This window comes from Camelus bactrianus, chromosome 9 (genome assembly GCF_048773025.1).
Source record: "Camelus bactrianus isolate YW-2024 breed Bactrian camel chromosome 9, ASM4877302v1, whole genome shotgun sequence".
Lineage (NCBI taxonomy): Eukaryota > Metazoa > Chordata > Mammalia > Artiodactyla > Camelidae > Camelus > Camelus bactrianus.
In genome coordinates this window covers 77,418,428-77,431,359 of record NC_133547.1, presented here as the reverse complement: position 1 = coordinate 77,431,359, position 12,932 = coordinate 77,418,428, and the positions used below count along the sequence as shown (strand labels likewise).

The 12,932-nt window shown below is 33.2% G+C and overlaps 1 protein-coding gene across 1 annotated transcript in view; it reads right to left on the bottom strand.

Annotated features, from left to right (window-relative positions):
* ITFG1 (integrin alpha FG-GAP repeat containing 1) overlaps positions 1-12,932 on the bottom strand; it is a 206,946-nt gene that overhangs the window by 180,598 nt on the left and 13,416 nt on the right. Inside the window, exon 6 of the mRNA XM_010950191.3 lies at positions 2,903-2,997. Within this exon, the coding sequence (XP_010948493.3) occupies positions 2,903-2,997 (95 nt within the window). The remainder of the gene's footprint in view (positions 1-2,902; positions 2,998-12,932) is intronic.

The window sequence follows — 12,932 nt, the reverse complement described above, 5'->3', positions numbered from 1 at the left end:
TTAATCAAGAAGGTGAAAGACTTCTACAATAAAAATTATAAAACACTACAATAAGTAAATGAAAACACAGTGCATGTTCATGATTGGAAGACAATATTGTTATGCCAATAGTATCCAAAGTGATCTACAGATTCAGAACAATCCTTATCAAAATCCCAATGGCATTTTTAGAGATACAGAACCTAAAATTCATATGGAATCTCAAGGGACCTCAAAAAGTCAAACAGTCTTGAAATAGAACAAAGTTGGAGGGCTTATCCTTCCTGATTTCTAAACATATTACAAAGCTATAGTAATGAAAACATAGCAGCATCAGTGAAATTAGATCAGTGAAACAGAACAGAGAAATGGATCAGTGAAATAGAACAGTGAGATTAGACCAGTGAAACAGAACTGAGAATCCAAAAATAAATTCTTGAATATACGGTCAAATGAATTTTGACAAGGGTGGAAGATCACTCAACAGGGAAATAACACATCTTTTTAACAAATGGTGCTGGGAAAACTAGACATCAATGGAAAAGAATGAAGCTGGGCCCTTATCTAATACCATATACATAAATTAACTCAAAATGAACCAAAGCTCTAAATGTAAGGGATAAAAGTAGAAGACTCTTAAGAGAAAATAAAGGGCAAGAGCTTCATGACAATGGATCTGGCAATGATTTCTCAGATAGGACACCAAAGGCACAGGGAGCCAGAAACAGAAAAATTGGACATCATGGAATTAAAGTATTTTCTGCACCCAAAGACAGTACTAACAAAATAAAAAGGTTATCCCACAGAATGAGAGAAAATATTTGAGTATCATGTATCTGATGAGGGAACAATATTCTCAGTAGTGAGTAACTAAAAACAACACCAAAGAAACAATGAAATTAAGTAATAGGCAAAGGACTTGAAAAGTCATTTCTCCAAAAAAGATATGCTAATGGACAATAATGACATGAAAAACTGCTCAACATCAGTAATCACTAGGAAGAATGCAAATTGAAACGTCAATGAGACACCACACTGTATCTATTAGAATGGCTATTATAAAAAAAAAAACAAACACCAGAAAGTAACAAATGTTGGCAAGTATGTGGAGTAATTGGAACCCTTGTACACTGCTGGTGGGAATGCAAAATAAAAAATTAAAAACCGAATTACTATATGATCCGGTAATTCCACTTCTGGGCATATACTCAAAACAAGTGAAAGGAGGATCTCTAAGAGATTGTTGTAAACCCATGTTCATAGCAGCATTATTCACAATAGCTAAAATGGGGAAGCTAAGCAAAATGTGGTTTATATATAATGGAATATTCATCTTTAAAAAGGAAGAAAATTCTGACATATGCTTTAACATGGATGAACCTCAAGGACATTATGCTAAGTGAAATAAGCCAGTCACATAATAATAAATACAGTATCACTTATTGGAAGCACTTAGAGCAGTCAAAAACAGAGAAAGAAAGCAAAATAGTGGTTGCCAGAAGCTGGGGGAAAAGGCTGAATAAGGAGTTAGTATTTAATGGGTATAGAGTTTCAGTTTTACAAGATGAAAAGAGTTGGATGGTAGGTCAATATTTTGAATGTATTTGATATTACTGTACTGTACTGAACTGTACACTTAAAAATGGTTAAGATGGTACATTTTATGTTATGTGTATTTTATCAAATTAAGAAAAAAAAGGAAAACATGGGAAGGAAGAAAACTTAAGCATTTAACCTATCTCAACTGTACTTCAGGTGACTGAAGAGATAATAGAAGTTTCTTTTTTTTAAATTTATTAATAGAAAACCCAAATAATAGTACATGCTGAGGAGAGGCAGATATAGGGTACCATGATTTTGTAACTCCTATTGAAATAACAGACCTGACATGGATCATCAATAGCTGTTAAAACCATTAGGAGAGCATTATAATGAACGGTTCATGCTGAAGAAAACTGACGCTACTGATCAATCTTAACATCACAAAATAAAGAACCTAATTATGTGCCTTCTAAATGAGCTGAAAAAAAAACAACACCTGGTAAGTATTCCTGATCAAAAAAAAAAAAAAAAAAAAAAGAGTGTGATTCTGATCAAGGCCCCAACTCTAATCACTGGTTTAGAGGAAATACAGGGGACACAGTCACATGTTCACACCATGGGGACAGAATCAGCAAAATCCAAGACTCTGAGAAGCTGTACAACAGAGACATTTTTTCTATGTAAGTACGTACCTTGTTTAGCTCCTGATTTGATAAAATGATAAAAACATTTAGGAGAGAACTGGGGCATTCTGAACAGTGAGTAAGTTTTTTATGTTTGAAAATGACCTTGTGGTTGTTAAAAAAAAAAAAAGCCTGTATCATTTAGAGATACAGATTGAAATATTTATAAATGATAATTTCCTTTGGAGGGGCTCCTGGGTAGTTAAAGAGATGAAAGAAGATTGGCCATATATTGATTATCACTGAAGCTAGGAGATGACTAAAAGTTTGTACATCACATTCTATTCTTCTGTGTTTAAACTTTTTCATGACAAAAGCTGTTTAAAGTCTGAACGTGTTTAACACATAAGCTAAGTATTTTTCTTTTAATTAAATTTACAGCATTTATTAGACAATAATTTTTAAATGGAAAGAGAAAGAAACATCAGGCAACATGTGTCTAAATTATCATGAATTCCTGGTAAGTGGAGAATCCAAATTTTGATGTAATTAACAAACTGTAAATACAACAACTAAAGACATACTTATTATATCCAGTATTTTTTATGTGTATCTGGTATCACTGATTCTTATAGCCTTCTGACCTTTTGGATTTAACTTTCAAGTCAATAGCAAATGATTACTAAGAAAAAAGTAAATAAAATTTTATCATTCTTTAGCAGTGCAAAAGAAATACTTTACATTTATGTGTAACTCACCTGCTGTAAAATCTTCAGTCAGATCAATGAATGCATGAGAATGTGGAATTCGCATTTTACTCTTAGTGGTCAAGGCAGGATGCCATGTTAAATTCCTAAAAAAAAAGAAAAATAATTTTTTTTCTTAAGGTAAACATCAAATGAGCACTATTTTAAATAAAAATCTCTGCATGCAAGATATTTTAAAAATTTATTTATTCTTGAAATATTTCACATTCTTTTAAGAGTATACAATTTAGTGGTTTTTAGTATCTTCACTGTGAGCAACCATCACCACTATCTAATTCCACATTTTCATCACCTCAAAAAAAAAAAAAAAAAAACCTCTATATTCATTAGTAACTTCTCATTCTTCCCTCCCTCAAGCCTCTGGCAAACACTAATTTGCTTTGTGTCTCTATGGATTTCCCTATTCTGGACAGTTCATATAAATGGAATCATATAATATGTGGTCTTTTTTGTACCTGATTTCTTTCACTTGGAATAATACTTCCAGGTTCATCCATGTTATAGCATGTGTCAGTACTTCAGTCTTTTTATGCCTGAATAATATTTAATTGTATGGCTATACTTTTTGTTTATCTGTTCATCTGTTGATGGACATTTGGCTTTTTCCACTCTTGGCTATTATAAATAATACTGCTATGAATTTTCATGTACAAGTTTTTTATGCAGACATATACATATGTTCTCAATTCTTTTGGGTATATACCTAGGAGTATAATTGCTGGGTCACATGGTAACTCTGTATTTAAAGTTCTGAGGAACTGTTAAACTGTTTTCCCAAGTGGCTTTATCATCCTACATTCTCACTAGCAATGCATGAGGGTTCCAATATCTCCATTTCTTTGTGAACACTTACTACTGTCCCTTTGTTTTATTATAGCTGTCATGGAGGGTGTGATACAGTATCTTGTGGTTTTGATTTGCATTTTCCTGATGTCTGATGAGGTTGAGCATGTCTTCATATATTTATTGGCCATTTGTGTATCTTGGGAAAAGTGAAAATTCAAATTATTTGCCTATTTTTAAATTGGGTTACTTATTGCTTGGAGATGTAAGAGTTCTTTATCTAGACTGGATCCTAGTTCTTTATCGGATTTATGATTTGCCAGTATTTTCTCCCATTCTGTACATTGTCTTGTCAGTTTCTTGACAGTTTCCTGTGCTGTATAAAAGTTTTTAGTTTGATGAATCCAGTTCATCTAATTTTTCTTGTATTGCTTGGTGTTTTTGGTATCAGGTCTAAGAATCCATTTCCAAATTCAAAGTCATAAAAATTTACCCTTATGCTTTCTTCTAAGAGTTTATAGTTTTAGCTTTTATATTTACGTATTCAATTTTTTTTATTTAAGTGAAAAATTTAATATTATCATGAGTATTTTTCCCCAGATTGTGGAGAATAATGATTACCTTTTATAAATATTAATTTCAAAGTTTTGAGCCACTCAGAAGAATGAATTTAGACCACTACCTCATACCATATACCAAAAATTAACTCAGATGGATCAAAGAGCTAAAAGAAATAGGAACTGTCATATATTGCTGGTGGGAATATAAAACATGCAACAGCTGTGGAAAACAGTTTGGCAGTTCTTCCAAAAGTTAAACACTGAATTACATACGACCCTGCATTTCTATAGCTAGATATATACACGAGTAAGAACTGAAAAACAAGTCATCCATAAGAATTGAAAAACAGGCATCCAAACAAATACTGATATATGAATGCTCTTAGCGGCACTATTTATAATAGTCCAAAAGTGGAAATAACTCAAATATCCATCAATGGATGAATGGATAAACAAAATGTCATACATTCATACAATGGAAATATTATTCAGACATAAAAAGAAATGGAGTACTGATACATGGTACAATATGGATGAAACTTCAAAACATGTTATATGAAAGAAGCCAGACTCAAATGGCCACATCCTATATGATTTCATTTATATGAAATACCCATAATAGGAAAATCTCAGAGACCGAAAGCAGATTAGTGGTAACCATGTGCTGGGAGGAGCAGGGCAAGGAAGAGAAACTGCCTAATGGGGACAGGGTTTCCTTTTGGAGAAATGAAAAGCTACTGGAAGCAGGTGATCGTTGCATAATATTGTAAATGTTCTAAATGTCACTAAATTGTACATATAATATGGTTAATTTTAATAGTGTTAATTTTATCTCATAAAAAACCCCAACAGTACAAAGTTTTCATATACCCTTCATTTACTTTGTTGTTGTTAACATCTAATATAATGATAGGACATTTGTCAAAATCAGAAAGGTCACACTGGTAGACTACTAGGAACTATAGAAAGAAGAGCAAGTTTAAATAAAGTCATTTGCCCACAATTCTTCATAAGTGAAGAACACTCCAGTGTCAAAGGCATTCCCACTTATTAAGGTCCTACTCTAATTAGCTTCCTCGAAAAGGTCTATTCTCTTACTATTTTCCTATTTACACTTTGCTACTAATAGCACTTTGGTTTGCTAAAGTTCCTTGAGGAAGCATCTCTGAGAGTGTAAGCTCCTCTAGATACCCTGACTCATAGATATTTGATTCTACTACACACAACCAGGACCTGACTCCCAAATACTGGCTGAATGGAATCTCAGTCCGGTCAGCACATACTGATTGGACTACATGACTGGACTGAATCATAGTCTCAAGCAGCATCTCCCATTCTTCTCTACTTCTAATTAGATTTTGCTATTCTTTTTTTCTACAGTACTGTTGTAGTCCAACATGGAAGCATAGATATGTCATCTCCAAAGAGCAATTAAAGGCTGATTAAGTCCAACTTAATTGTCAACACAGCATCCAGTTGACTAGCTAGCACACAAGGTTCATCTGTAAATTTGGTTTTGAAATGTTTGGACAGCAGAGAGAAGCAATTGGCTAATCTGTTCTTAGCAGGAGGAATCTGGGAAAAAGCATAAGCATCCAACAGGAGAAAATTTTCTCTACACAAAGGGTCCATGTTCGACAAACAGTAACTTCTTCCCAGTAACCTTCTTCCACACTCTGGGCCTCATTTATAAAATAAGACAGTGAAAACAAAACCAAGCAGTATTTATACAACTTGATTTTATTATTTTATCCAAAACCCCATAATATAAAGTTATGAGAATAAGAAAATATTAACATACATTGTAATTATATTTAGCGTTTGTTGTTAAGATAATTCAATGCCAAGCATTCAAGTCATGTTTTTCTTTCATAGCACACAAGGTTAGAAATGCTTAAAATAATTTCAATTAAATATAATTTAATAATGGCTGATTCACTTCTTTTTAAGATATGCCATTTATTCATCAGTTCTTTAAATTCTAAGCATTAAAGTATTTTTAACTGCTTACTAAATAGTCAGACTTAGGATAGAGATTCTAAGACAAGTTTCACAGTCATTTCAGAATAGTTTTCTAATGTTCTCCCAAAATTTGTACTTATAGGCCAAAAGCAAATTAAAGAACACAAGCTTTTACACAGCTGATCTCTCTTTAAATACTACCTGAGCAGTGACTGATCTCATTCCCCATAGAATTTTTTATAGTTTGTTTTGAAATAAGCTATAGCTAGAATTTTAGAAAACCTCAATTAACGGGTGACATTTTGTCCTAGGAACTATTTAATAGAATGTACATTTCATATGATGAATCTAGAAAGGTTATAAAGCAAAAGTCATAAAGTGGCAGGCTATGGGCCAAATTCAGCATAAAGATATGTTTTATTTGACCCATATATTGTTTAAAAAAATTTCAATTCACAAGTAAAACAAATTAAAAATCAGATCTCACATAAAAATCTGTTATTTCCAGCTTCTCTTGAAATATAAGAAGGTCTGGCAACCAACTAGCCCTTTTCAGACAGAACTAGTGTCTGCAGGCAGCTGAAGTCCCAGGCTTCCCAAAGTGCTCAGTAACTTTGCTTTCCTTCTGGGCCCCATCAGACATTTGAGTTTCCAACTCTTAACAAAATATTAACTGTAATCTTGCTTTCTTGAGCATTTCAAATAAAACTTCAAGTTCTTCACAGTATTTTAAGCTTTACACTTGTTGCTGTATACAACGACATTTTACTTTAACATTTCTTAAGAGGTAGTTAGCTAATCCTTATAGTTTATTTTATATCCAGTGTCTATCTACCATTCTGATGCTTACCAAAGGTGGGGGGAGAGGGGAAAAACTGACTGAAAACTAGATGAATACACAGTTGTCTAATATAAACTAAATTTAAAAAAATTTAATAGTTAAAAATAAAATTCATTTCTCCTCCTTTCTTTAATGATGCTTTTTGTACACATCGTAGTTTTCACTAAGAAACAGACATCATATTTTTTAAGCTACTATACCTATGTAAACTATTAAATTCTCATGTATGTGCTCAACTCCATTTGGAGGCCAAGATCACAGATACAAACTTCTCTGATGACAAAGGAAGAAAGAGCAGAGATGAAAAAGTGGACAGTTCTGAGCCATGTTGAGTCTATTTGTTGACATTTCTTGATCTCTGTAGAAAATTCCAATTACTGGTTTTTCACCCCACAGGAAATATAATTATGTCAAGGTGTTCTAATTTGTGGGAATCATCACACTTAATATCAAAGAATAGCATTTATCAAAGGATGAATTTAAATGTAATTAATGTCAACTGTAGCTTTTAGTTGCCTATGGTAACTGCTCTTTGAAATGACTGCTAATCCACTCACTTTTCAATGATCAGACAATACTGAATTATTATGGAAGATATAGGGTAAAAGTAGTTACTAGGAGATGGGTCTAGCATGATGAAGAATCTAGGATGCTGCTCCAAGCTGCCTAGTCCAGTGGTGCTGAAACAATTTTGCTCAGATAAGCTCTAAAAAGAATAAAAAAAACCCCAAAACTGTATGTCCCTTAACACATTTAAGTTCATTTCTAAGAAAGTAATCTAATGTTTTTGTCATCTTAAATAGTTTAAAAATATGTCATCTTAAAATCTACTAGGATCGATATTTTAAAATAAAATCATCACTCTTAAAAATGTATACAGTGGAATATAGATATAACACTGATTGTTATCCACCATCATCCACACAACACACAAACTACATAAAAAACCTCTTCTTCCCTTTATCTTTGAACTCGTACTTCTATTTCATTTCTCTTACATAACTTTATCATGATGTAAAATGTTTTCATATCTGAAGTCTTTTTAGTGTTCACTCTATCACACATCTCCAAAGAAATATATCCTTACAAATTGGTATATAAATTGATCAGTCTTTAAATTAGTTTTATGTACGCAGGTGTTTAAAAAAAAATCTGTTTGAGGTTGACTTATTTTAACTATTAGTGTACAACTGATGAAAACACATTTATATACTTTGATAACTTTAAAATTTTATTGGAATTGCATTGTTTAAAGAGATGAATGGAGCTTTAAAATATATCAGTTTATTTATCCTTAGAATAAATGACATTGCTAGGATGAGACAGGATTCCACATAAAGATACTCCCTCTCTTCATCTTTATAGATATAAATGTTAATAAATCTTGCTTCTTAATAGTAATTAAGAAATTATTCTTAATTTTTAGGTATGATAAATACATTATAATTATATATTTTTAAAACATTCTTGTTTTTTAGAGATATATATTTAAATATCTATAGATTAAAATTGTCTGGGGAGGGAGTGAGAAAGAGAAATGAAGGAAAAGTTGTGAATGAAGTAAGACTGGCCAAGAGTTGACAATTGTAGCTAGACGACCAGTGTATTACATGCAAATTCACTGTCCTCTTCTCTCTACCCTTGCATACGTTTAAATTTTTCCATAGTAATAATAATTTTTAAAAAATTTAGAGCTGCTGAGTTGGCTCACTCAATTTATAGAAAATATTTGCCATGTAATCCAATTAGCAAAGCTAATCCTTACTGTCAAATCAATCTCCAAATGAAAGTTATTTTCTGTCAGAGTCTGACCTCATTTTTTCAATTCAAGTAAGTGTATTAATATGTTTCAAGAAATACAAAAACTGCTGAGAAAAGTACAGATCATATATCATATGACAGATTATGAAAAGCAGTCAAGATTAAAATAATGTAATCTTGATAAAACTGATTTATGTATTTTTATAAAATAGGTTATAAAAATAAGATAGTAAAGCAACATGCTGTTTATCTTCAGTGAATTTAAAGCAATGCAAAGTACAGCTAAAATAACTTATAATACAGTAAGTATGATAAAAGATATAATAGTGCACTAAATGTACATGAATATTGAATTCTGGAATCTGGCTTTTGGAGTAATTAAATAAAAGTAGGTTATACAAATGAGAAATAACACAATTTCTTTCTTGTATCTTTAGACATAACAAATTTTCCCCATGACTTTAATAAACAAGAAAGGTATATACTACAAAAATTATCTGACTCAGGAGCAAGTAAATTTACCTCTATTAATAGGAGAAAGAAAACAGTAAACATTTTGTAAGACAAAATAAGGTGCTTGACTTTAAATGTAATTTTTTTTTTGTAGGGGGCAGTAATTAGGTTTATTTACTTATTTATTCTTAGAGGAGGTACTGGGGATTGAACCCAGGACCTCATGCATGCTAAGCATGGGCTCTACTACTTAAGCTATACCCTCCCCGCTAAATGTAATTTTGTTGATGTGATCTAATAAAATAGGTTTTAGCTACATTACAGAAAAATGCATACCAAATATAAAAGAAAGTATGTAAAAGTTGTATCTCTGAGTTTGGTAGTCCTAGAGAACATTCCAGTCACATCTGAAATAATCATTGTCAGGATCCAAAACTGCATCAGTGTGAAAAGCATCTTTCCATTTAAGTATGTGTCTTAGGGATAGAGTACTAAGAATAGCTGGAAGGTCTGCTTTGTTGAATTTGGTGTTTCTTACGGATGCTCTTTACCATGATCTCCCAGGACCCTTGCTTAATAATTACAGATTCTTCAACAATAGGCAGGGAATGGAGGAGGCAAGTCATTAAAACAAAAACTGTCATTACTCTCACAACCTCATCCAGCACACCTGAATTCAGAGCACCTTAATGTAGATCAAAATACTTTTTGTCGCCAAGCTTCATTGGAAGAGAAATAGGTATTAAGAAAAACTGGAAATTTTATTAGTTTGGTGTTTGGTGTCCTATGGGTTTTTACTCTCCGGGAAATGTATCATGAGTGAGATTTAGGAAAGGTAAGGAATATGGCATTCTTATTTGAAGAAGGAGAAAGTTACAGCAAAAACAGGTACATTCTCAGACACATTGCTCTTAGGTAGGAGTACCCATGAAACCTAAGGATCTAGAAGGTGATTTGCTTAAATGATCTGTGTTTACTTAGGGTAAAGTAAATAAACACAGCATACTACATTGTATTTCCAAAGATGGCCACATTATCTCCCATCCCATATACTCTGTTATATTTCAGTTAAGCTGTGCCCACATCAACAGGTAGCATCCATAATCCTCAAATTCCCTAGAATCTTAGCTAGTTTGTTGATCTATTTTGACCAATAGAATGCAGCAGAAATGATGCTGCTTAACTGCCAGGACTGGGCCTTAAAGAGACCTGCAGCAGCCTCAGTCTACACCTCTTGGACTGCTCCTTCTTGGAAACCAACCACTGTGCTATGAGGAAGCTAACCATGTGGGAGAACAGCCAAAGGCCCTGTGTGACCTCAACAATGGTAATGGCTGCACGGAGCTGAAGGCAAGAGCACAGGCTTTAGAACTCGGAAGATCAAGAAACAAATCCCAGTTCTACCATTTTTTTAATACGTTGCAAGCTTAACGTGTTCACTTCACCTCTGAATTGGCCTCGGTAAGCCACCTCCTCGGGTTAGAGCCTCTTTAGCTGCATAGCTATCTGTTGTGAGAAAAATATGACACAACTGATAGTGACTGCCAACCCCAGAGTTGCTAAGCGGATATGTAAAAAGGCAAATAGGTTCGTTTAAGATTCTCTTTCTTCTCATCCTTCCCTGTCCAACCCTGAGCCTCACAGAGGGTGAGAGGCTGTGCGACCCTGTGGGCACATCTCTCGTGGAGGGGCACAGTAAGGAGCAGGATACAGGCGGGAGAAGAGTGAGAAAGAATCCCTGCTGGAGAGGAAAGCTGCCTGGTAAACACCTGATGGGGCAGTCACTCACTCTTGGGCCTCTACTCAAATTCAAAGATGTGGGATGAACCAGATGAATCTTAAGGACCTCTCGGAAAGAACATCTTCTGCTCATAAGAGAAAATGTGGAGATTTCTTTCAGGCTTAGCCTTACTTTGTCCAAACATTCCTACCTCCAGAGGGGATACACAGTGACCTGAGCGACATCCCCAGCAGTGCTGGCCTGGGGGCAGGTAAGCGGAGCAGAGGAGCAGCAAACTGAGGAGACACACGGCCCCCACACTGACTCGGGAACTGCAGCTCAGAGCCTCACCTCCAGACGGTTAAAAATCAAGTATTTGTAGGGCGTTTTCAACAGCATCCACACTTAAAAAAATGCAATAGTAATCTAATGAAAGGGGACTAATCATGTATTTTCAGAAATTATTTGGATTCATTTTACTCTAAATTGGAATGATAATATATACCAATCTTACTCAAAGTCTGCTCCATACATATCTTTTCTAACTGTGCTTCTTTGTTTTTCTGAATTTTTTTATTGTGGTAAAATATAAGTAACATAAAATGTACCATCTGAACCATTTTTAAGTGTATAGTTCAGTGGTATGCTATGCTTGTTTTAAAATGGACTTTTTCAATACACATGCAAATAGTAATGAAATAAAACAAAATGGTTTTCCCTCAAAGAAAGAAACAAAATTTTGATATATGCTAATAGAAATATGGTGAATTCAAAACATGTTTAAATATCATCAGTATTCATTGTAAAATATTATTCTCAAATTTATTTGCACAGAAACTATAAAACTATGCTTTTCTCAAAAGAAGCTGATATCTTTCTGAATGGGTACTACTAGGATACATATTTAAAAATGGTAAGATTTAACTAAAAGCAAAGTGAGCAAATTTTGCAAATAACGTCTTAAATTCACTTAGAAGCAATAAAAAATTCACTTACAACACTGCCAACCAGAATATAAAACAAAGCAGTATGATAAATCACCAGGGAATTGGGGGTCATTTAACTGACCCCTCAAAAGCTTCCAATGAGATTCCAGGAAATAAAATTATGGATCCTTGAGTAACATGCCACTTGAAATAATCACAGCATATATAACTGTAAGTCATCTAACACTTTTCATCATTTCTGTGGCTTAATTTTGAAAAGAAAAAGGTTTAGGTGAGAAACAACAGGTGAATAAATGAATTTATATCTAATAGCAAGTTTCTTTAGGAACAGAGGAAAGTTAGAAATCTGATACATTATTTCTGTGGAAATACCAGTTAAAAAAACCTTATTTCTCAAGTCATAATAGATTCCTTTAAATAACATTCAAAATACAAATGGTGTATAAGGTGAGAAAGGGAGGGGGTTGCTAGGGGAATTCTCAGAAAATGTGAATCATCTCAAAGCCACCTTTTTCTGTTAAGATTATGAGCACTAATGCCGATTGTCAAGTTATAAGGTGCCTTGATGATTATCTGATTTTCTTTTGTGTTATAAATCTCATAATTTTCATATTTTTCTAAACAACACATGTAATAGTATATTATTTCATTAAGATAAATATTTGCAATATTTTCTGTAATGCACCACCAAATAAGCAAAATCAGCAGTAAAAATGAAGGGTAATTTAATAAATCAATCATTGGTTATAATGTGAAAAAACAGAAGGTTACATGGGAAAATAGGGATATATCCCTTCTAGACTGAGAGTAAATAACTATATTTAAATAGAAGATACATTTTTTTCTGGTAATGGAGGAAAAATATCCACCCACAGAAGTAACAGTTAAAATGACTGCTTTCAGTGCCATTAATATTATATTCAGAATATCCATGCAATCACTTGTGAAGTAAACAGAGAATGGCAAAGGTATTTGTCTGCCACATACCTATATT